The sequence below is a fragment of the Ischnura elegans genome, chromosome 7 (assembly GCF_921293095.1).
Source record: "Ischnura elegans chromosome 7, ioIscEleg1.1, whole genome shotgun sequence".
Taxonomy (NCBI): domain Eukaryota; kingdom Metazoa; phylum Arthropoda; class Insecta; order Odonata; family Coenagrionidae; genus Ischnura; species Ischnura elegans.
In genome coordinates, this window is record NC_060252.1 from 44146855 (window position 1) to 44174005 (window position 27151).

The 27151-nt window shown below is 38.1% G+C and overlaps 1 protein-coding gene across 1 annotated transcript in view; it reads left to right on the forward strand.

The window, feature by feature from the left end:
* Positions 1-26743, forward strand: part of LOC124162966 (tRNA (carboxymethyluridine(34)-5-O)-methyltransferase-like) — a 185714-nt gene extending 158971 nt beyond the window's left edge. Inside the window, exons 3-4 of the mRNA XM_046539747.1 lie at positions 25035-25138; positions 26690-26743. Coding sequence (XP_046395703.1) covers positions 25035-25138; positions 26690-26743 — 158 coding nt within the window. The remainder of the gene's footprint in view (positions 1-25034; positions 25139-26689) is intronic.
* Positions 26744-27151: the final 408 nt, after the last annotated feature.

Genomic DNA, 27151 nt, shown 5'->3' on the forward strand with positions numbered 1-27151 from the left:
CCCTCAATCGGTTTGCGAGTGAGCTCCCCGTCCTATTCTCTCATACGATCTTTGTTCCCTCGGCTTTTTCCACATAGGTTGGAGTACTCTCTTAGAATCAATTTTCCCTTTCCGTGCCAAGATCCTTGGGGCTGTCCTTTTCGAAATCTATAACGTTTTCACTAAACTGAACAATGAAACAACAATGAAAATAGCCTGAAAGTTGCAAAATGAAGTTAAACTAATGAATTCAAAAACATTAATGGGGTTCTCACCAAGTTTTATATCAATATCTCGTATGAACATTGCATACACTATGCCACTTACGGGCAGCACCATAGTTAAAGTAAGAATCAAAATCGTTACAACATGCATACAGCTGCATATATTTACAAAGTAACTAATCAAATATTAAATCATTTTTCGCGGCATAACATCATTAGTAATATAGTGCTGATTGTTGAAAAGAAATTGATGCTTAGTTTCGATCGAGCCAAAATTATGCGAAAAATTCAATTTTTCAAGTAAAGCGTTCATAATTTCAGCACAGCATAACCAGGACTCTTGGGCTGAAGTCAAAAATGGTATTCTTAATCAAAGATGTCCCAAAATGTAAAGGCCTCGTGTGCAAAAAGGAATCCAAAGATAGTGATTCTATAATGTGGCTATAGAAGAAGACCCAAATATTCAAACGGGTATGTCTAGGTTTATTGCAGATTTTTGTAGAACAGTGACAATATAAATCCTCAAACTTTTGTTCCTTCCAATGAACAACCGATTTGAAAGCAAGATTACGGAGATAAAAGGCAGCGATTCGGTTCGAAGGCTTGGAAAACGTGAGAAAAAAAAAACAATCTGGCCTCCAGCAACTCCTATTTTTTTCAGATATAGCTTCCAAAAACTTCCACTTACTCTCATGTTCCTCTCACCATTTTTATTCGTTCATTTATTATTCATTTCCAATTCGAATTTCACTTTCAGTTACTTTTTTTTAATTCTCACAAGAGCCGTTCCTCCAAGAATCTCCCACTCTAGCACGGCGGTCCCACCCTCGCTATTACGAAGACACCGAAAGCGTGAGGCACGTATGCTAGGAAGGATCCCGTTGGTCTGTAATGGCGAGATCGTGACGTTCTCATCGCTTCGTCGGAGACGGGAAAGTTGAACGCCCGTAGGAGAGGTGGGAATTCTTAAGGTAGCAAGCCAAGCCGCAGAACCTCTTGGTGTCAAAATCATATCACGGTTAGGAGAGCAGGGAGGGTTTCACGGAAGACGCCCTTATGACCTAACTTTTCGTCATGGATCGGTGAACGATAAATTGCTTGCACTAAACTCTCATTCATTTTTTCAGTCTGCGAAAGCGAATCATTTACTTGATAAATATCGGCAGATTCTGCATATCGGTGTCCAAAATTCACACAAACTGTTCCAATTCTCCAGCTCGGTACTTTGCAAACGAATAATTAATAAATGTATAACATCTTGTGAGGAAGATGAGGTTATACGAACGTTTCGAAAGCTATTTCGGAAAATATTACGACTAGCTGAAGATTTGAAGTGCTTCACGGCAGTTTCTGGGAGTTTATTCTGCTTTTTTTTCACCATTCAGAGTTAGCTATAGCTAACATTGGCTCGCCATAAGAAGATATTACAAGAATTGTAATAAAATTCACTAATTTCTGTCAATTTAGTAGACAAAGGCTAAAAATAACCAAAATAAAAGCCCTGGCAGGTGAGGGCAAACAAAATCTCAGGTCATCCCTCAGGCGTGTAAATGCAATTCATTTGCGGTTAGTTTGGGAATACGTAAAAGATTACCACAATTACAATAGATAAAAATCAACATTTGATCCGTCGGTGATACAAAACGGAAATAATAAAATAAATCATCTATCAAAATTAGCTCACAAAAATACGGAGATAACTCTCGTGTGGTTTCGGGTGAACTATACAAGTTAATGACACTCAGTTGCAGAAAATAATATTTTAATGCCGAGAACCTCTCCATTCTACCCCATACTAATGGTATTTTATAGTCAAATAACGAGTCGATTTTGCCAACGAATATTTTTCTCCGCACAGGAACAGTAAATGCTGCTTAAAATATGAATAGTTTCCTTCCCCCTGATTAATGTCATTTCCGGCAATGGATCTCCTCAGTGACGCTGTAAAAGGCAGAGCTGATCTTCCATTCCAAAATCACCACAAAATAATAATTTTTTCATTTGATAGAAATCACCTCTCAAATTGAGGCCTTAAGTGGATGATCATAATAACTCCCATTTACTTTGCCTATTTATTAGCAGACGAAATCCTTGATTATGCTGCTGAAGTGTCTAATAAATTAACGTAATTCATTTATAGACCTGATTATTTGGGTTAAACAAATCATCCGGTCATAATATTACAGCCTTATAATTATAATCATTATTTATTTTTTTCGACAAGGTATTCTAACATTGTCAACCGCGTATGATAGCTTTCATAAAAGGGTAAAAAAAAACTCGCAAGTGATGATAAACAAACAATGCAATGGAACATCGCCATCCAATTTTGACCCATTTCCTTGATTTAATCCAAATAAACCTCCAGTATCGCCTTTGTATGGATCATAATAAATAATTCAAGGCAGCCACCGTTAACATCGAGGATTACTCATATCTATAAGCACCCTGATATTTCACATCACTAATGATGCTTCATCACCTCGTGGTGCTCAAGAAATCGAGGGAGGAAAGGAACGGAAATGCAGACGATATGCGAAAGTTTTCCGTGAAAGGAGAGAGAAAAAAATCGTCGAAAAAGAGACTAGTCTTCGTAGCAGACCGATCTACTTGGATGGAAGGGATGGAAGGGGTTTCCCCCGACCCGACGGTCATTTTTCTCATCAAATCTCCCAGAATCCCATTACGGCCGACATGGCGTCCCCAGTTTCGCCTCAAACCCTCAGGGTCCTTTATCACGACCGCTCTACGAAATGCCAGCACTCCGTCTCGTCCCTTCCCCCACTAAGTTAGCCATCCCACAAGTCTGGCCGTTTGATGCAAAGTTTTATTCACGCCAGCCCTACGTCCAAAAAATCTTTGAGTACGTTTTCGCCAAGTGAGCGATGCTGGCATTTTGCAATGCAAGGATTGAATTTTAATGGGTGCGAGTTATTCAAGATGTACGATTTAAATTGTGACTATTGGGGAATTTTCTCTAACTGGTGGTTAAAAACTCCCTCTTATACTTACGCCCTAAGTTAATCATAATGGCTCTCATTTTGTTTATAATGCGTTGTTTAGGGAACTAATATGATAAAACCCCTTAAAAACGATCTTTTATTCTATAGTGTCCAATGGGCAGTTTCGTCTAATTCTTTTCGCTCTCAAGAACCACGATGGGGATGAAATTGATCGACCGAGAAAGTAATGAGGAAGTTCTAACAAGAGCTGAAGAGAAGAGCTTCCCGAACATCTTAAGATGAAGACGGAACAACCTAATCGTCCATATTTTTAGACATGGTGGCCTAATGAAAAAACAGTCGAGGAACAAGTGCATAGCAAGTGCGATGAAGCAATATTATGAATAAAATCGAGTAGAGCTGGTAAAAAACAGGCGTAAAAAAGAAGAGATACATTGGTGTGTAAAGGAGAATTTAGTCGAGAGCGTGGGAAACCAAATCAAAGGACTTTTTTACCAAAAATAAGACTACCGTAATAATTTTAAAAATATTTTTTTAAATTCTAAACCTTTCCGAAGATAGACAAGTTTCAAATTTACTATTACAATCCATTTTAGGGTGTACGCATGCGGGCTTAATATTTAAACTCGACTTTTCGTTCCTCCCGCTGGGAACGTCTCGTCGTCAGGAGACGACGACTTTCACAGCGGGAGGAACAAAACGTCGAGTTTAAATATAAATCACGCAGACGTAAACCCGAAAATGGATTTTAATAGTGCATCTGATCGCTGCGGAAACCTTAAAACCAAAAGTTTCAGATTTGTTTGAAAATATTTGAATATTATTACAGGTAGTTTTCATCTTCTAGACTTCATCATCATCATCACCACTGGTAAACAATCCTTTGATTTTGTCAATGTTGCTGCCAATGTAAGCTTAACATAATGTACATCTCAGATATCGGCTTTGACTCAGCAGGCATCAGCAACAGGAAGAATATATGTAAGTGGATTACTCAGTGGAAATGAAAGGAAAATCGCGGCGAGTTGTTTAGGTCCGCGGCGGTTGAACCCAATTTCATCGCTTCCGATCACTTTCGAGGACTTGGTCGGGACAATTCCTTTCTCCGCCGCTCCATCGTCAATCACCCTTCACCGAGGACGAGGGAAAGACGCGACACGGGAAATCACCTCCGCTCGATAACTAGATTCGGAAAAGTGTGGCCGTCGAGCTTCCCAAAATTCTCCCCTTTCTTATTACCAATATTTCTTTGTGAAAACGACGTTTCCGCACCCAAATGTAGACATACTTTCTAAATTTTCTTTCACGGCAGTAATATGCGTGTATCTAACGAATATACGAATATATATCTAAGATTTGGCTGAGAAATTTTAAATTAGGAGAACCCATGAAAGTTCATGTTTTAATTAAGAGTAAAATAAAAAAAATTAAATAAGTGCGATATTACCATTGGATGAATAGAAAGTACTACGATAGATTTCAGTGGTTTTTATTTCATGTATAACTTTTATTTAAGTCATAATTGGTTCTGTTTAGTTCCTCAATTTTATTTTCTTTCTATTTTAATACTCCCATCAGTAAATAACATGGTTTTTTTTTATTTAACCTTCATTCGAAATAATGTATTTCGTACGCCACAGTATTTTTTACATGTTAATTTAAAATTCAAGATGGGAAATGCTTGACTCATAAGAAAATAAATTTAAAAGACAATGAACACATATGTGATTCTCCTCTGTCATCAGTCTTGCATTGAAAATCATGCCATGTAAACAGTAGTAAAAACCTTAAATGGTAAAGGAGGGACTCTGGAAATGATTTTCTAAGACTTACGGAAATACCATTCAAATTGTACGTTCGACTCTGAATATATATCAACACCGACCGCGGTTTCGATACTTTTACGTCATTACCAAGGTACAAATTCTCACGAGTCAACTCCTTAAATACTGAAGGATATTTAAGGAATTGACTTGTAATAATTTGTACCTTTATACGGTACGATACCACGATATAAGGAAATAAAAATATAATAATAGAAATAAAAATTTTTTGCAGCTTGAAAAATTTTAAAATATCAGAGACACAAAACCAATTTTGGAGCTTCAGGTGACCCCGAAGGCTATTGCTTGTTGGTAGGGTCACCCTCACAAAATAATCACAATATTGTGTACATAATTAAATAACAAAAAATGTCTTCCAGATGATTCGATATTCCCTTTGTACGCCCTTCACTGAATATATACACTGACCGTGGTTTTTATACAAATGCATCATTGCTTAGGCACAAATTTTCTTATAAGTAAATTTCCAAAATACCGGAGGATATTTAAGCAGCAGACTGGTGATAATTTCTACCTTAGCAATGATATAACAGTATCAAAACCATAGTAAGTGTTCATAACTACCTATGTGTGGCATGAAAAAAATGGATTCTATTTCCCCACATCTTGGTTTTACAAAATAAAGCCGTTAACCATAAACCGTGTTAAGTCTTCATAAAGTTTCTCCTGTTAAACTCATATGCGCATCAGCCATTACGGGATCATTCGTGAGCTTTATTCCTTATTCGCGTAACCACAACTTTCTTTCCCTTTATCTGGGGAATGCACGCGCAGAAATGTTACTTCAATCACCATCCACTCATGTGTATTCGTGACTTCCAGACAGGTGGTGACCCACCTGAAAATACGAGGGAAAAGGTTTCATGAGATGTGCGTTAGGCACGTCACGATTCAAAATCACGCCAATGCCTCCAAGTCTTTTCTTTGAGCAGTTGCAATTGTGAGCGTAAGCCTATAGCCATTTGAAATCCTTGGCTAGGCCTGCGATGGGAATGGGTATTCCATAACTTCAACCGCACAGCATTCCATAATCGTCGACAATCGCACACTTACTGATCAGCAGCCGCTGCAACACATTTCGACACGGCCATTATGTAACCTCAGCACTCACCGTCACGTCAACGAGTGACAAAATAACCACTGTATCTACTGATTGCCAATGAATAAGTTTAGATAAAGAATATTTACTTTGAACGTAGGTTTTCGCAGCGAGAGGCATCGTTGCTAACGGCTTCCGGGTGCAGCTGCGTGTTGCACTTTGTCGTGCAAGCTTTCGCGACCGTTACAGGGCTCATCATCAGGCGATGAATGCGAATGAATGCGATGAATGCGAATGAATGCATTCATCGCCTGATGATGCGCCCTGTAACGGTCACGAAAGCTTGCACGACAAAGCGAAACACGCAGCTGCACCCGGAAGCCGTTAGCAAAAGAATATTTACTGTGATAATTGATATCGGTATTGCTGAAATACATCATGAGTAAGCTATTATCAACCAAGTATTAAAATTGGCTGAAACCGTGCCCACTCTAGAAACGAAATAACGAAGAAACAAAAAAATACATAAATGGTTTAATATTCTTACGAACAGTATACTTGTATTATTACTCTATAGATCTAGCCAATGAATAAACTTTTGATACTGCGTATGTGATTACGTAGAAAATAAAATTATGAAAAGGTTGAAGGAGCTAAATACCCTGAGATTTATAAAAATGTAAAACATTTTATCCAAGTTAAAAATTAAATATTTAACCGTAGTTTTATTTTGTAAGTCATTTGATTGCAGCAATAGTTTTATTAAGATATTTTGTTAATAGTAATAATGTTTCTGATACACAGAATCATCGGTGTTTTCATAGAAACACTATCAGAAGGAGAAATAGTTATCATACATATGATAGGACAAATACAAACAAAATACAAATGTAAATGGTGTTACATGTCAATTTTACTAACCAATTTATAACATTAGCGCTGCCACTTTTTAGTACCATTATTATAACTGATTGTTGTGGAAATCTGCTACTGTAGATCTCAAAGAAAAATTGTAAAAATTTTCAGCTGTTGTAGACGTGATTTTCAGGAAATTCAAGTCGTAAAAAGAAAACCGATGTAAGGAATTACAAATTTACTTTATTCTGTCACCTGGTAATGAAACTCCAGCCCCCTAATTTCAGTCAAAGTGCTTTTAAAAAGCAAAAAAGAAACCTCTGCTATGAAAATAAAACTTGGCTTAAGGTCCACCAGCAAAAGGACCCTTGGAAGCTTTGAGAGCCATTTATTCCTTCTTAGATGGTTTCTACTTGAAACATCTTAGATAGCTTCTACTTGAAAAACTGTACACGTTTCTGTACTTTCATGCTGATCGGTGTATCGTTGTATTAATGCATCAAGGACATAAGGCATTTATAAATTCGTGTTTACTTAGGGACTATGGTCTTCCGTAGCTCATCTAGAGTATTGATAACCGACAAGATATACTGGCACTATTTTATCGGAACTGGATTCTTTTTCAGACGTAAAACGCTCCATCTTCTAGGAAATATTCCTCCTGACCTTTCCAAATATCATCGGCATTGTATTTTCACCATAAAAGTCTCAGATGCCCCAGCCAATGAGGCATGTTTGCCCGTTGGCGACTGATTGCATCCCCTGGGGAAAACAATGCGTGGGCGTTGCCAGGGAAACCATAGCCAACGTGCGTTTGGGAAAATAAAAGAAACAACCCCAATACCAATCCCTCGTTAAACTTCCACCGTTCAGGAGATGACGCAATACACAGTCTCGTCACCTTTTTTCAAGACCAGTTAGTGAGATGAATATCAAGGAATGGGCCTCCAGGAATACGTTCAACAATGCTTTGCCGCATAGTGATAATATTTTATAATATGGTATTTCCTGGAGTATAGGTCATTTATACAAAAGGTAGCAGCCAACGTTTCGATTTATTTTCTTAAATCATCTTCAGGGCTATGTTAGAAAAAGTGTGAAACAATATAAAATACAGAGAATAAGACGATACACAATATTTATACATAAAGAAGGAACAATTGGGTTTTTTTAATATATAATACAATATAATTTAAAGAAATATGTATATATAAACATATATATAAGAACAGAATGGAATACATGGAACTGCATAGGAGACACCGACTGGGTTGGCATTGCTGATGACATGATTATTGTTTTTACTTGAACACTTCCCTGAACTTCGGTAAGTTTGGGGAGACATTGGCAAAGAAATAGTATAAGACTGTAAAATTAAATCATCTTGTGATTATTTTCCTAGCATAAAAAACTTTAAAAACATCCAAAAGAGTACATTTTAAACCGTTAATAGTAGCAAATTATATCAGCAATTGCCTATCTTTTGTTTTAGCGATTCAAAATTTTTACCATGCCTCTCATCTCTTTTTGAATTCCTGTTGCACTTGTGATATCCAAGTTGTCGCAGAGGAAGGATTGTTTGATTCCATTGCTTCAGAACGCAATAAATGATAGCGTTAGCTCTTTCATCCCCAGCCTCCATCATTCTTCACCGATAGTATGAGCCCACCCTTGCCGACCGGATGGAGAATGAAGGATTTGGTGAGCAGACGAGTCGATCTTTCGCCAGTCGGCTTTGGGTGGGACATCGAAAAGCCCAATTTCCAAAGGGAAAGGAATTCGACCATTACTTCTATCGCTCGCTCACCAAATCGTAATAATTCTGGGCAAGTAACAGTCGGGATGCAAGGTAATCAATTGGGTAGTGTTTGGTTTCTGATTTGGTCATATCTAAAATCCAAGGTGAAGCTCGGACTACCGAAAAAAAAGTTTTTGCACTGGAAGGTGGCCCAAGTTAAGAAAATCCCTGGATATCCTCAGGTCTCCATGCTTATCTTTTGGTTCAAGCCAAGGTTACTACGCAGAGGGGGCCCAAACTGCTCCTTGGTTGCTTCATTCATGTTGCCACTTCGAAAAAATTTTAATCGGCCTGTACAAATGTCCACAATGCGGTGATGAGCGCAGAGAGATCCACTTATAATCAAATTTGCAAAATATATCATTTGCACTCACAAGGAATAGCATTCAAAAGTTATGCATTCAATTGATAATATCATCAAGAATATAAATGTCTGTAAACAGCCCTAATTATTTCTTATTTTATGGTTAAATTCGGATTGTTCTTCGTCAGCGATACGAATGGCGACTTTTTTGTTCCTATTTTAATTTGCGGTGGGTGACAGCGCATATGGTGCCCTACTGGAGAATCTTCTACTGTAATAGTCACTGTCTATGCACTGACTGACAGGAAGGTAATAGGACGTAGGCCTTGCTTCAATGGTAGTGAGTTTAAGTTCTCGTCAGACGAGAGGTCATGAGTTTGAACTGAGCTTGAAGGCATTAATCAAAAATGCTCTTGACAAAGAAGTCGCATAAAGATCTAACAGGTTAGAATATTTTAATCCACGATTAATAGGATTGTTTGTAAGATAGCAATGCTCAATTTTCCATTTGTCACTCATTAGGCCCCACTTAAAAGCATCATTGGACTGAATAACTATAAATTATCGATACAAAAACAAGTGCTAATGAAGTTAGAAACTTTCATGTAAACGCATCGTTTTCCAAGAGTACACACTTAAGTATCTTAATCTCAAAATCTTACATGAAAAGAGATCAAGCAGCAATACGGAGAAGGTGAAGTTTGTATCGACTTGAAAAATGGTTCGCTGGTGGCAAAGAATAGCTGAGGGAGAAAAGGAGGACGATTATTCGAAAGCGTGAATGAGATAAGCGGAATTAATTGAGACTTAATTGCAAGGAATCACAGCCAGGATTTACTAATTTTGTAGCAAGAAAGATGAACTTTTTGCCTGAGGAATCGAGCGTTAATTAAGTGTGTTTTTGCTAAAGCGTTGTAGAACGAATATTTCACGTGATATTTCTTCTTAAGCCATGATTACTGAGGCAAGATGAGATTGAATATAAGATAGGCATGTTCATTTTTCCATTAGCTACACAAATCTTATCGAAATTAAATTATTTACTTTAAGCTTCCAACTTTTACATTGTGTAAACAGAAAAGCAAGAAAGAATTCATGCAGATGAGCGCTCAAATACTCTATAAAGTTACCGTTAGGAAAATAAATGAAATAATTATTATTTAACATATTATAATAGAGGAAGTGTTCAAACATCTAAGAATCATTTTTCTTCAAGATTTGGTGCCGTAGGAGTATACTGAAGAGTAAATCGACGGATTTGGGGAGAAAAGTCAGGCTATACCCAAGAATAGAAGGTGAAAGTGAACTGAGGGGCATCATTACCCAAAGAGAATCGCGGAGGATAGGCCAAGCTATGAGATAAGGGAATTTATGCCGAAAAAAATCATAAATTTCCTCGAGGATGAACAAAGATGAGGGAGTAATAATAGTAGGTTAAGACTTGAACGATGAGGAGAGACAACATGAAAGTGAAACTACTGGGATTTGAAACGGAGAAGCGAAGAGCTGCAGATTACCAATCTCAGGAATACGATACCATTTATGCATGCATTCATGTTTATGTCAACGGTGATAGTAAAATACGTTGTTGCTTAGCTAACTCTTTTAAGCCCGAACTAGCTTACCCACTGATTTTTGTTATTTTTTTGCATATACTATTTATTTTACAACTAATTAAGAGATCCCCAAAAGAAAGCCCGAAAAAATATACGTTTAAATAAACGTACACTTGACCAAAAAACTAAGTTTAACAATGTAATGTAATGTATTGATCTATTGAATGAATGAGCATTTGTTACTGGAGAGCTAGTGCAGAGAAAAATATCGAATAAACCGCACATTCACTACTGAGGTGATGAAAACGACCAATTTTGAAAAGGCATAATTAACGACCAATATGTACTCAAGTCATGCGATTCACTTAAAAAAATACTTCCATGCTTTATTTAAATAGCAATAGCTCTAAAAGTAATCACAGATACGAAATATAATTTTCATGAATTTTTAGAAATCTGTTTCCAAATGGGAATATTGGACTATAAACGGTTAAGGGGATTAGTTTGGGGCTGAAAATAAGTTATGGGAATTCACCCGATATTTACACATCCAGAAGTCACTGTTTACATTCAATCGTATTAGTGGTCTCATAAGGAAGAGAGAAATTTCAAAATAAAGAATTCAGGCTTATATATCATATCAGGCTTTTCCGATGGATGTTGCGCAGATAAATTCCTCCGGTTTACATTCGGATAAAGTGATATTCATTGGAAAATTATCATATTCTTATAGTCTATTCGAATTTTTTTCTATCGAGAGACATAACATGGACCTATCCAAGGAAAATGTTAGTGTGATGGCTTTGGTAGCCTTGAAAATGTGCAGATAATAGTGATTTGTTGCTAAATAAAGTTGAATGGGCGTACCCTGCTATAACATAAAAAATCATCACCGCTGCGTTGAGAACTTCAAGGAAACGGTTTCAGTTTGTATCGTATAACTACCTACACTTCACTCTCGAGAAAGGTGAGTCCACTGCCCACTCGGAAAATCTGCGCCCGGCGCACCGATGGCAATGAACTATTGTCTTCGACATCCGGCTGTTGACATTGCAATTTCCCGGTGGCATTTTTTTTACTCAACTATTTTACATCACCTCTCTGTACGGAGTGGAGGGCGACGATTACACCGTGGGAGACTCGTACGAAGCAAGGAAATGCCCGTGAGCGGAAAGCGCCCCAGTTATTAACACAAATGATCTCCAGGAACCTCGAAAATGTTATATTTCCGTGGGACCCATGACGTGAAGACAATGACTGGAGTTACGTAAAAATGGGAGGCGTCTTATGACGACGTCGCCGATTATGATGGCGATAGTTGTATCAGCGCTCGAAAGTTTTCCCACGGTCCAAGGAGAAAGAGTATACCTTTCCTTGCGGCTGTTGTATGCAAGTAGAGTCGCCCATTCTACTCATTAACTTCGTGTACCTATATCTAGTGAATTTTATGTTCATAAAGAGTTTAGTTTTTCCCAAAATGCCCTGCGCTAAACATAGGAAGCCTCAGCACCGAAGCTATGAGCGAGCATGTTAAGTAGTACCGCAGTAGTACCGCGTAGTATAAAGTACCGCAGAGAAAAAAATTAATCAGGTATCACAAGTGAATTCAAAACGTAATCTATAAAAATGTCTCCTTTTTGTGAAGAAATTTCCTAAATAAAGGAAATTCAGTCTATTTGTCTATTCTAGGGATCAGTCATCGCCATCAATTCGACTTCCCAGCTTAACTATATAATCAGCCGCACTGCTTGCGCCGGTCAATGGAACTTTCTATAAACCTTGGAAATCTTTTGTAAACAAATACGCGGTGAGCGAAAGGACATTTATTGGCCCAAAAGAAAATCCTTAATTGATATATCCGTGGTCGGGGTAATTTTTTCCTTCGCTACTTCATTTACTATCATTTACGTGCTTATTGTTTCGGTGCTGTGACTTTCTATGCGTGACGTAGAGCATTTTAGGTAAAACTCCACCTATACGTGGAAGTCGCTGGAATGTCGAGATACGAATCACCGATGGCGGCGCTGAAGGCGCTGACGTAACTTACCAATATGGCCGAGGCATCGACGACAGTGTTGCCGTTACAGTGTTGCGATGATGAAATTGGTGTAATAGGAGAAATCATCGAGCCACTGCGAAACATTAAGTAGAAAATGTCAAGGAAGGTTTTTCTTGTTTTTGAAGAGCTATTTCGATATCTGGGGGCAACCACTCAATACTAACAATAAAGCCATAAGGATTCAGCAAGTAAATAATTATAACAGAAATATTCAATTCAAGCTACGGCGATTATTCAAAGGATTCCTAATGACGATAAATGCGTGACTCCATTAACAAACAATATTCTTAGTAGGGTAGGAATGAAAAAGTGCGATATTTTGGTCACCTTAACCGCCTTGAACCAACAAACAACCTTCACAATCAATGATGAATTGTAGCAATGAACGTCAACTAAAAGGCATTACACATAAATATGAATTCGTTAAATATATTACTTATGACATTATGATATCTTTATACCTACATGTTAAAAAGATAGGTCATAAAATACCCAACAATGCCAAAGATTTTCAACATGGTTCCTTAGGGTGATTGCTTAATAGTATCCTTTGAGATCTTCTTCCGAATAGGATAGTTTTCTTCATCAAAGAATACGAAAGGCATTGATTGCGATTCGTTACCCACCATGACTGTATTCATAATATACAAATTATTTGGTTTTAGATATACCGGCTTAGACGAATGGCAATGGTCAATTTTTATCCTCATTTGAAAAAGGTCAGATTGGCGCCCATGCGATTCCACTCCACGTGACGTCACAGGGACCTAGTTTCTATGCCAGTAGATAGGAGTTTTAGATCGTCTGAGGTTACCAATGCATGCATGAGGCACAGATATCAGGGAAACGTCTCTTAATAATCACATATTAACATCTATGGTCGGAAAGTTTCCTTCGTTTGATAGGGTATTAATAATCCTCATTTAAGCCAAGCGCTACCAGCCAGCAGGGTACCCTGCTACCTGCAAGCATTCTGCGTCATATCAGCGCTCAAAGCCTCGCCCCAAGGTCACCTCACTTGCGGCAGCGGGAACCAGAACGACGTCACACGGAGTTTACCCGGCATTCATACTTAGCCGTCGCGTTTTCGCGCGCTTGAAATTTTTCACTTTTCATTTAATCGCGAAAAAAAGATATCGTCATTTAAAAATCTAAAAGGGTGAAATACGTACTCCAGGAGTCGATCTTTCGATTTAGGCAATAAAAAAATAATAGGAAACCACCATATTCGGCCGATATGTGCCCACTCACCTGTCTAGATTCTTAAACAGGCAAATGACTTAATTTATTCTCCACCAAACCCCCTCCCCTCTTAGTATTATGTTCTCCGAATTGCATTTGCCTTGAAACCACCGCGGGGCTCGCATTTCGGAGGACCTCTTTCTAGCAATCATTCTGAAACCGTGGACGCTGAAGCTTTCAAAAGCCGTTGGCCCGTGCAGAATTATTTCCTGCCTTTAAGGGTAATTTCCTTCAGTCGGAGGCCAAGTCAACCAGATCTACTGACCTGATCTCCACAAATATATTCATTTACTCTTGGAAACCTTTGTTCCGTGGCGTGCGTTTTCAAACTATTAGGGAAATTGAAAGTGAATAAATCTTGGCGATTTTACTTTCAAAATATCAAGGGTGTGAGCCGCTTTATTTTCAAGGACACAGCCCTCGAATTCGGAGAAGTGTGACTTTAATCTCATAAAATTCTCATCACCCACTGCCTTTTATGCCAATCATAAATTTATTATGAGTATGAGGAAAGAAATATGTTAGTATGTTTGATGGCAATGCCAGTTCCTCTATACGATAGAATGGAGTGCAGTAATATCTTAAATCATATTAATTCCCCTTTTTTATGAAAGATTGTTTGAATCACTGCGTATAATGTGGACTGAAGGACAAGGAATCAAGAACATCAAAGGATTTGAGATGTGGAAGATGACACTACCACTGTTGTAAAGAATTTGTTGTTTTTTCCTGATATATGTGCTACATATATAAGCTACTAAGAGACTAAAGCTGATTATTTTTCAGCAATTTCTTCCACAAAATTTACGTCTGATTTTTCTTCTATGGCTCAACCATTTTCCCGTGTTTTTCTTAACCGTTTTTTATGAAACCATTAAAATTATCTCCTCAACGAAATCAAGATTATATGAAACTATCGTATTCAGGATATGATTTCAAATATTTTCTTCACATAATGTAGCTGTAAGTGGCCTCAGTTTCTCCTCCAAGACTATTTTCTTTTTTTTTTTTTTTTATAATATTGATCCGTTTGATGAAATAAATTGTACCGTTAAAGCCCATTACTAGTCCAAATGAAATCGTACCATTAATGCATTTCAATAAATGTACATATTTAAATGTAGTATGATCTTCATTTTGGCCATAATAATTAACTTTCCGGTGGAGTTGAATGTTTTCCTTCGAGGTTGAAGCTTCCAAAGTCGAACTTAAAGTCGAAAGTCGTCTTTATTAGAACGATTCTATTGATAAAGTACGAGCGCTTTGGACGCCCCAAAAATCAGCCGAGTGCGACGTGGTCAAAGGAAAGGAACAGGCCATCCTACCCTGAGCGTGTGGTCTCACACGCCTGCAGATTGGTTCGGGATGAGCTCTGCCTTCGCCTAACCAAATTAATTTTTGGATTTAATCACTTAGTGAAGCTTCACCTTTAACTCCCGCAAGATTACATGGGAGCAACGCACCTCTTGGATAGTCTATTCAAAACTTCATACCCACCATAAAATGTACACCAATCTACAAAACGTATGCCTTACTGAACTCAATGAGAAAAAATAGCATATGAAATACGTGATATCTTCCACATATTAAATTTATAGTTAATTATGTTTTTTCTTATCATAGAAATATCGCAGTTATAATTGCCAAATAAAATTTTTATTTTATGCAATTTTTATGCTTCCATTAATAACTGTTATTTCATCCTAATTGAAAACACATTTTAATATCGTGGTAATAAATACCATAGTACGCTCATAGATATCGTAGATCAATCTGGTCAGAAAAGAGTACCCAAATCCTCTGGCGTATTTGTCTTGCAAAAAGAGAACTTGGGAACAACTAGCTCTGGGTGCAAGGAATACTTAGAGTTTACCAACCCCTTGGTTCACTGGGCCAATACCTAGAGATGCGAATATAGGATGCATTTTCGATGACGCCCTTTGGTTTTTCTACTTGCCCCGATTGCTCGAATATATCCCCGCAAAATCGACCTATCGACGAATCTTTTGTGCGGGTCACATCACTGGGTCACCGGAGTATAAGAAGGCGAGTTGGGACGGGTGAAACCTAGTAAGTCTGCTTGAGAATTTTTTTTCTCGACGGAACACGATAATGCTCTCCGATAGGAATCAAAACAAGGCCTAACGTTCTGAAAAAGCGCCTCTTCACACTCCGTGTAAAAAGAAAAAAATCTTGAGGCTAGAAAAAACACTGCCAGTGCAGAGACAGATTATTGCAATTCTAAATAGGTGAGTGCGGCAGGGTAGTAGATGATTTAGGCAAAATAATTCTTTCGGAACGCTAACCAAAATTTTTTTCAAAATAGGCCAACGTACGAGTAGATGGTGATATAAAACTGCTTGGCAGGTAGCATAGTCACAAACAAAAGATTTTCATGTTAGAATAAAGGCTTCCGCGGGGATTGTTTAATCTCTGCATTTTATCGGGTTTTATTCCGCGTTAGTTGGCTTGTAGACAATAGTTTAGCTGGCTATCCTGCCAGCGTCTTTAGGTCGAAGGTATCGGCGTTTGGTTTCTGCCTGGCTCAAGCATCGTGGGATAGCTGGATTCGGCTCTCTGATTGACTATCACTTCGATGAGTGTTTTACAGGCGCTGTGAAGGCCATTTTACGCGGGACATATGTCATTGTGCAGGTTAGCGCTGAAAACATTTTGAAATGATGAAAAAGCGAGCTCGGAATTAGATCAATATGAGCAATTGCCATCTTATTAATAATGAAAGACACTTTGTTTCTTCCACAAGTTTATAAATTTTTATTTTATTACCGGTTTCGGCTAATACACCATTATCAAATATAGAAATTCAGGTTCTGTGTTTGGTAATGGTGTAATAGCCAAAACCGGTAATAAGAAAAATTTTTATAAACTTGTGGAAGAAACAAAGTGTCTTTCATTATTAATGTGGAGCCCTTCCACCACGTGCGTGCTTCAAGTTTCGATTTAATTGCCATTGCATTCTCTCATGCGTTCTAGCAATTCACCACTTCACACGACGCCATTTTGAGTGCTCCTTGCTACATATACGTCAGATTGTGCAATGACGAGCCTAGTGTAAAACGGCCTTAAAGAGGATGTGAGACCTCGCTGTGTAATTCAACGGCATTATTTGAATTTCTAGGGCATCCCTGATTTGCAGAGGGAAGAATCTGCAGGAGAGCTATTGAAATTATTATCCACGGTATAGCACATTTTTCTCAGGGGCAGAGAACTGACGTGTTCGGCTTGAAGTCGAGGAGACTTGATAGTAATGATGTGGAGTTGAAAGGGTGAAATAGGACATTTGGCAGATACTAATTGCTGTTTTCACACACCACTCGAAAAACTCCAACGGCTCTCCTCTATATTTTTGACTATGGAGTGTCTCGGAATATCCTTTCTTAAGAGTGGGAACAATTATTTTTCCCAATTAATTCCCAATTTCTCCAATTAATTCCGATCAAGTGTGGGAGTTGTTGGAATTATTCCTCCACTTTTAAGAATAGGTGGATCACAAGAATTTTGTGTTGGAGTTAAAGTCTCCCTGAGAGGGTAGAAATTGCTCAGTATTCTCGAGTGTAAGTAACAATACATCTTCATTTACATTTTAGTACTATACCGCAAGCTGCTTTCATGGATGTGTTGGGAGAATGTGTTAGGGCATTAGCCGTTTGGGAAATAAAGAAAAGGACGTGTAAATTGGAGTTGTTTTAATCCTATAGTCTAGCATTTATCAAAATACTTAATGATTAGGGAGAAAAATGAGTGCACGTTTTTAAGTATGTCGGGACTAGTCTTGGTGATAACATTACGGAAGTCGCCGCAATGCACAAATTGTGCGAAAAATCCACAGAGAAAAAAATTACTCGCTTTGACCGGGATTCGAAGGTGGATCCCTCGTTTTCCGGCCGAGTGCTATAGCCAGTTAAGCTACAGAGGCGTCATTCTCCCCTGCGGAAATCGAGGGATCTGGGTCCGAATCCAAGTCATGGCAAATGAATTTTTCTTGTGGATTTTTCGCACAGAATGCATGTTAATATCCGTGTGGAATTAGGTCCGTATCTCTTATTCTATCGGTTCTGTCAGAACTAGAAACGTAATGACAATCTAAGATGATGTTCTACGTGTATTTATGTACAATTCTCGGCTTAATTTATCCATTGCTATATCTTAGCACATAGCCTCTACGTCTCTGGCGTTTCTAAGCCATATTTACCTAAATGGCGTTCAACGCTATCTGTTCCATCGCAGCAGTTTTATGAATCGCGCACCATTCCTTTTCATTATATTTAGTTTACGGGTTGATTATTTCTACCCCAGATCTCATATACTCGCCGCGTATTTTAAGCGCGTCCTGACAAGAGCAAAGTAGCTCCTCTCTTTTACTTTCCCATAAAAAAAACTTCGTACAACACACTTGATGAATCCTCGGTTCTTCAGGGCTTTGTCAAAAAAACATTTCTTTTATATTTTCCCCAACATAGGTTTCAACTTATCGTAACTCCACGACCTTTAAATTTATATGACATTTTTGTGTTAACTCCGTCTAGAACATGATATGAAAAACCCTGGATGAGGCCACACAACAACTCAGCAGAATTTCTGTCTCTCCACTGCCAATGGCCGGGCTGTGAAAAAAACGATATTCGATTCATTTTAAAATAGTTTGTGACTCCATTTTACATGGATTTTTGGTATTAAAATTGAGCATGATAACTCTACTAACTGTAAAAAAAATCAGAAGTGGTTCGCCAGACTTTCATGAAGAACACAAATGCTACTTCTCAAAAACGTTTACTTCTCCACTACAGTACCCTATAATTTATCAGGGCTTGTGTTAGATTTGATCGTGTTTTTGATTAGGCAAATAGAAGAGTAGGCGTTATATCTGCGTACACCCAGAGACAACACGGACTTTCGATCGAATTCTAATTAAATTTAAAAAATAGCAACGTCCTCTAAATATTAATGAATTATTAATCATGATATCATCATCATCGTCAGTCAACAATTCTTAGATTGGTTTGACGCAGTTCTCCATTCATCCCTCCGGAATGTTTTACCTGAGAGAATTCAATCATGTCTTATTATTTAAAATTGGATTAACTGCGACTCCTCAGGGTTAAAATGTGGTATTTGCCCTTGCCTTCCACATCGCAGTACTACAGCCGTTAAGGTACATTTTACCACGCCTGCAGTGAAATGAGTGTCGCTGTACTGACCACCGTGGTCTCCACCTTCACTCATACGGAGAAGAGCTGCTACCCTCTCTCCTGGGTGTTCTACATCTACATCTACATAATACCCCGCGAGCCGCCTAAAAGGCGTGTGGCAGGGGGTGTTAGGACACCAGCCATTTACAACTATAAAAAAAAGAAGTGCTCTAACGAGGTTGGGACTAGCGTTTATGGTTCGGGGAAAAACGAATTCCCATATCTTTCCGTTCGGCAAAACATCTCTCTTAATTTATCGCTTCTATCGGACCTGGAGATATAGTGTGGCTCTAATAATATGTTCTCTGTGTCTCTCTTAAAGATATCCATTTTCAATTGTTCAAGCAATCTAAGCCTAGCGCGCAGCCTCCGAGTCTCCAACGGTGTTGTGAGGCATTATTATTGGTGGCCTCCCATCGCCAAGTCACGGTATCTTCACAGATTTAATGTATCATTTAGATGGCCTATCTTACCAAGGGATAGACCCATACTACCTCCGAATGCCGCTGCTTTTTGTCCACGACTGCTTATTCGACAAGTAAACTCGCTTATATCGTAGCTAGGCTCTATATCTAGAGGTTGACCCCTCATCCGTAACCCGGTAGACGCACTCGGTGGCTTAAAGCTCAGCCGCGAGATTAATCATGTTGTAATCGTAATTTGCATAGTGTCATCATTTATCGTTGAAATTTGCGGTTTTTATGAATTAAATATGTTTTTTATAGAGAGCGCAGTGATTTTAAATGATGAACATTAAATTTTTAGATAACACCGCAGTTGCACATGCATCCCCGATAAGATATTAACGCCAAAGACAAACCCTGATAAACAGGCAGTCCCTACTTAGTCTTAAAATTGAGACTTTTGCCTTCTCCTTCACCTTGATGGGAGTCATTCTCCTGAAATTGGCGAAATTTTTCAAAATCAAAATACATGCACAAAAATAATCAATATACCTCGTATCATTGAATCACTTATTCAACCTATTCTTGCTCATTTCTTTTCTATACCGATTCCCTTTCCTCACACATTGAAGCAGGGCCGTAGCCAGGATTATTGGGCATGGGGACAGACAGGCTGTCAGGTAGAGCAAAAAGTACATTTTAATGGGGGGCATAATGAATACAATCGTAAAATGCTTCTAGTGCAAGTTGTCCAAGTCGGGCGAAAATCCTTCCAGACTACGGCCAAGCACTTATGAGAACGGCCTATGGGAATTCAAATATTCTAAAACTAGAGCAAAATATAATCTAAAAAATGACAGTTATAATATCTTAACGGAATAAATAAACGAGCACTAACCTGACATTTTCACGTCACGTATGGAAGTTAATTCCTTCACGTAGGTACATGTCTTTTCTTAGCACAAATTAACCCTAAAACTATGCGAAAAAAAATCGAGAAAAGGCCCATAAATCTTCGTCTCGTGACATGCTCATCACGTAATATGTTTTGTATTCTTAGCTTTTCCGGTAAAAAAGGAAAGAAAAAGAGGGAGAAACTTTTCTCAGCCGTCGCTTGGCCGTCGCGTCGTTTCCAAATCCCCGAGTTGAGAAGCTTCCCGGGGTCTTGCAACTTTTCCATAACGGGGTCGACTGTCTTGACTCACCGCACGCGACCAACTCGCCCTGAATATTTGATGACACCTGCATCCATGTACACTCACCTCATAGACCCCATGAGGGCGAATGGCAGGGGGTGTTTGAGGTCGCGACCTGGATTTACGAGGCAAGGGGAAGGAACCTCCGAAATCGTCCATACGTTTCGATGAAATCAATACCTGATGTGAATAACCCAGCTAGTTCCCAGAAAAAAAAGAATAGGCCAATTTACACCTGACATTGCGGGTGGGGTAATATCCCAAAAAGGTTTTTAAGCTTCGACGTTAATTTCCGACGGAGAAAAATAAAGATCCTTTCCTGAAGTCCATTATAGGGCTGAGAAGCGCTTTTAAATAGCTACTCATGAACTTGGATTCTTGGTGGCTAAAAAATAAAACTTATTTGTCGTGTCTAAAACGGGAAATTTAAATCTAAAAATCCTTGATTAGGAAATTCATAATTTTTTTGGTTTAAAATACCCAAAGGTGTCGGTTTCACAGGTAATGATAGTCATTTGAGTCAAAGTATGGTATAAATTACTTTTTAATAAATGGGTATTCCTCGGGTAAGGCATTAATGAGTCTTTAGGCAATTTGATGCAAAAATGTATTGATTTTTTAATAATATAATAATTTAGAAAGATCCAAGCGTGATGAAGTTGAAAGTTTTCATATTGATAAAAACAATTGCAATTTTTCACGATTTTAAATTTATTTCGGCCAAAAGTTCTATTTCACAACATCATCTACAATGTACAAAACGAATCATTTTGTGCATTAAAGATGTTTAAACATCGAAACCTAGGTCAGAATAAATTTTATAATTGTGGAAAATTATTTGCGCTTGTTACAACATTAATGTTTGGCCCTTTTACGTAATATTCATCCATATAACTTCGTTACCTATTAATATAGAGTAATATAAATCAATAAAATTTGAAAAATAGTGGATGTTCAAGGTACATTAAGTAATGTACTGTGTACATGAAAGATTTACTTATATTAGAATCAGAAATACTCCTAAATACTGGATTCGTTTAGTTATGCTTACCAGAAATAGCATTACCAAAGTTAAGCAAGTTCATTACCAAAAGCATTTGTGATTGAACTCGCTTGTTCAAGATATCTTCCACAAACTTCCATAATACAATGCCGGATTTTTGCCCTCTAAAAATCTGCACTGAACTTAACATTCATTGTTGAGTTAGGATAAACATGATCGATAGACCAATGCATTTCGGATTGCCCGAAATAAAATCTGTCCTTGATCAGAAAATTCCCCATAGTGGTAGTAAATACCAAAAGGTATCCGTTTTATAGGTGATGATAGTAGTTTTTTATTTAGTAGAAGTATGGTATAAATTGCGTTTTCGTTCTTTAAAATTATCTTTCTGGTGAAATTAACACGAGAAAGAGATAATTTTACGTATCATAAAATTCCGAGCATCAATTTTCTCACGTGTCTCGGACCGGTGTACTAAAAACTGCCATTAAAATATCAGACAACCATAAATTTGATTATCCTTGAAATAAAATAGTATTGATATACAATTGATTACTTCGTTTTCCAGTCGCCAAAAAGAGCCATTAAGCATAATCAAGCACTTAGATGAAATTGGCGTAATCGAAGATATGAAAGCTTTAGGAAAAATTATTGGATCTCATTGGAATTAATTGAAGATAAATTTAAATTTACACAAATAGTGTCACCGTTTATGCAGAGAATGATTGCAGGATACCTTTTGATACGATTCCAGGTTAAAAGAATAACCAATTCAACGGCCACTAAAGGGACCTGGAACAGGAAAAATATCACATTTTAATATAATAATAAAATATCACACACAGGATACAGATAACCAGTTACAATAGGTAATTTATTAGTTAATCCTGTCACGACCGACTTTATTTATTATGATCACAAATATTAACTCCCTGCATGCGTGTGTGCATTTAATACATAGGTGAACTCAATAAAATACAAAAAAAGCTGTGCTATTCATCAAAAATTTCTACGGGCGTACACAAAGTGTTACAGAGGTTTTAACGAATTAGTCTGGGAGCCGCTAGAGACTCGAAGGCTGCGCGCTAGCCTTAGATTGCTAGAATGATTGTGAATATATACCTTAAGGCGCGATACGGAGAACAAAATATAAATGCTATATTTCCAGGTCGAACAGGAACGATAAATTGAGAGAGATATTTTTCTGGACGGATAAGTATGGGAATTGATGAAAGACTTTAGCAAATTTTCGGCGTAATTTCGTTAGAGCATTTCCTTTTTTTGGGTAAACGGCTGGTGTCTCAACACCCCCCGCCATGCACCAACTGAGGCGGATAGCGGTGTAGGATGAAGATGTAGATGTCCCTGTCGGAGCTCATATTTTCCTGCTCTCAGGAAATAAAATTTTTAATGGGTGAATGTTATCCACATCTTAGGAAAAACTTACGTGATTACCTATAGAATCATAAATGACCAGTTGCATCATTCTCTCTCAACTCGTGTCTGAAGAGATTTCTATGCTTAGAAATTGGTGGCACTCATTACCAAAAGCGCACTCCAGACTGCTTACTCCTTTCCTTTCCAAGGGAAATTTTCTCACCGCAACAAACCATTAATCTTGGCGGATATTCTCGCGGGATGCGGCGCATGATATAGATTTCGCAGACGGAATACGAATGATACAGAACGCCGCATAATCCGGGCAATTCCGGCTGTCGTCTTCTCATGGACTTTTTTTTCGAGTATTATTTTCCAAGTTCTTCTCGTTTCAACCGCTAAGTCCTTGCGCAGAAATCTTCCATGAAAAATCATCCACGATAATAATGCCCACGCAACCAGATTGCAGGTAAACTCTTTATAAAAAAACCTCCCAGGCCAATATTTTTCCCCATATATTACTTCAAATTAAAAAAAATATTCACTGTCGCTATAGAAAACTGTGGACCAGATTCAAAAAGAAATATACATCAATGGATTAAATTCACCGTGAAAATCATTGAAATTTCTGGTTCTTGAGCTTGCATCTGCTTATCGTAAGTCGGATATCCTCAGAGATTTTAACCGCCATCGAGACGACAGATTACATTTCGATGAGTAGAGCAAATCCAGAATCATTAGAATGATCAGTGAACTGTTTGATAACTATTCATTCCTTCTGATCGCAAAGTTAAACGATCCTTTTTTTTTACCTTCTTCTAAATTCATCTTAATACATACTATATCTCCTTGGTTATCCTGGAAAAAGTGAGAACCATGAGATTAGCAGCAAGTTTCTCGCGTAGTTTCGGTAGCTCTGAACCTAATGCCGATGGAAATAGTTACCAATTACACTCCTGGTGTGAATTGTACACCAGTGGCGAAACTATGGGGGGATGAGAAGGATAGATCCCCCCCTCAAAGCCTCAGAGAAATAAAAAAATATTTCAAACTATTTTCTAGTTTTGACATATGACTGCTGCATTTACTCAAAGTGAAATTTTAAGTGCCAAAATGATATAAAATGCATTACCTGGCATGTAATTTTTCAAAAATTTTCCCGGGCTCCCTGTTGCTCGGATGAGAGCCCTCACTCCTTGACTCTCCCATCCCTCCAAAGCATATTACTAGTTACGCCACTGTCGTAGACGAGTCCGATTTTTTTCGAGGCGCATTTCAATTCAAGGTGAATAAAACTACGCTTGAATACGTTCTAAAACATTTCTTTCACGAAAAAGTTAAATGGAAAACGTACATAGGGATTAATTCCACTGTAATTACTTTTGCCGGTTTTCCTTGCGATGTTTTTCTTAATATAGACACATACTCAGGAAGGCTGTGAAATTCATCACCTTTGGCAACCCTGTTACACCTAAAAGTGCTTCCCACATTTTTTCTCCTACTTAAGCATATAATTCCAAGCCATAAGACATCGATGAAATATAATCAGGAGTTTACATCTCTTTACCAACCAAATGAAACACATGCTCTTTAGTCCTTAATTCTGCCCATCATATCTCATCCCTCCTCATTTCCAACGTCATCTGAAACCCCGTACTATTCCACAAACTTTTATTTTAACTGTCAACTAGTTTAACCGTTTCTACCGTCATTATCAAGACTTAGAAGAAGACTAGTCTTTATTATGACGGTATAAACGTCGAAACTAGTTGACAGTTAAAATAAAAGTTTGTGGAATAGTACTGGGTTTTGTTTCACCATGAACATGTCATCGTTCCACCAAGTTAAGCCCAAATCCGTTGATTGGAGTCATCTCAAACGTTTAAAGGGTGATATATAAAAGCTTATATGTTTATCGGCATCTTATGCTATGAATTTCCCTGACATCTTTTATTTTGCCTCTCTTGCATGTGCGGCACAGGCTGTGGTAACGGCAAGTACCTGAGTATCAACCCAGACGTGTTCAAGATCGGTGCAGATCGCTGTTCCAGGCTCACGGAAATGGCGAGGGAGAAGGAGCACGAGGTAAGTAATCCGTCATTCAAAACGCATTTCTTTAAAATGTGGAGCTCTTTTTAACCCTCTCGTGGGACGCGTCCGATCTGACAGACACAGGAATCGGTTTTTCCGGGCGATTTTTAAATTTCGACTTGCTTTGTTTCTGTATAGTAATAAATACTCATAAATTTAAAGTATTATATATATTTTCCCTTACTGTCATCCTGTGCGTTCTGTAGAAGATTGGTAATGTTTGGTTTAACTTAATTCGTCGTTTTAGGAATTTTTTCCATCATGTGCCTGTCAGAAAAAATGCGTCCCGATTTTAAGAATCCCAGACCGCGCCCTGTGAAGGGTTCAGCGTAATTGAAGCAAATAAAATTAATAAGACGTCGCAGCAGTAGTTATATACACCCTATTCTCATTTATATCGTGCTTATGCCTTCCGTACGACCGAATGCGGGAATCGTAGAGTGTTTATATTTCCGGACATTTTTATAACTTAATTTAGAACTCTGCCTCTTAATGATGGCATGGCGCTGAGATGCCAGAAGTGGAAGTGAGAAGATGAAAGACCTGGTAGAAGAGAGGGTATAGAGGGCTCTTGTCTATATTTGCTTTAAATTAATATCATCTACGTGTACATATTACCTTGCAAGCCACCAACAGAGGTGTTTGAACTGAGGCTGAGGGTGAACCATCACCAACATGCACCTAAAGATTAAAATTTACTTCAACGAATATGTAGGTACTACGCAACATGACACAAGCGCTATGGGATCTATATCCTACTAACGAAATTAATAAGCCCATGGAGCTAGAGTATTTAAAGTATTTTGTTAGAAATACTAGGAAAATTCAGATACGTGCATTATGGAATACATACGTGAGTAAGCTAAACTACTGCTCAATTTACCGATTTCTAAGTCCTAACGCTGCCGTTATAAATTCTTCAATTGTATCATTGGCCTTCAAGTTGACCTTTTAATTTAAAATAATCTAGCAAAAGCCTAGGTGGCTTCATTGGTAAGAGCCAGGGGGAGGGTACGGGTGGTCGGGACCCTCCCCCAGAAATATAAAATCACAATTATTTTCCTTCATAAAAGAAAAAATATTGAAAAATCATGAATTTACAAAATATTTCTTTAACAAATGAAGTTTTTTCTATTATGAAAAGTGTTAACATTAGTTCAAAACCCATTACTTAGTTTCCTGTCTTTCAAGAATCTTCCCGCCTGGGGTTGGACCCCCCCCCCCTCCCCGAACGAAATACCTGGCCCAACACTACGCCACTGCACACAACGCGATTCGAGGTAACCTAGTTCAATGATTCATTCTTATAGAAAATACCGACAGCGAGCTAACGCACTGCCTAGAGACATTTATATCCAGTAGCATTCCCTCAAAAGCCATAAAATACACAGCGGGAGAGGATTGATTATATTAAATGTTAGCTCAAGGAATATAATCACTTCGTTGGCGTAAAATATATGCTATATATTCCTCATCCTCAATACGCAGTCAAACAAATTCATAAGCACCAAATTTAGTCCTTGTATTCGTGATATTTTTTTTCAGTTGCGACCTCTTGAAAAAGAAATAACCGTTGGAAGAGGGATCAGACAGCAATAAAAATTATTCGAGGTGAATATCGCTAGGGGTCTGGCTTCCCATTTGATTCGTCTGCCCATTCATTCGGTCCAGCCACTCACTCCCGTGCTGGGCGATGGTTTGACCGGCAGAATCACTGAACCCATCCAAACGACATATTTTTCATCTTCCATCTCCTCTCTACCACCATTAATTACAAAAAATAAATAACTAAAAAGGCTCTTCGTGAAAAAACAAAGAATGAGGAAGCTTTTAGGATTTTTCCCGAATCATTCATGGATATGGCATCCCCAGCGTTGGTCGCATTCGACTGAAATATGAATCGATTAAGCAAAAAGTCCGAACGTCAAAGGCTTTATGTCCACATAATGTTTCAGGCTCAATGCTTCCGAGGTTCGTTGGGGATTCGTGTATCCAAAACTCGGTCTC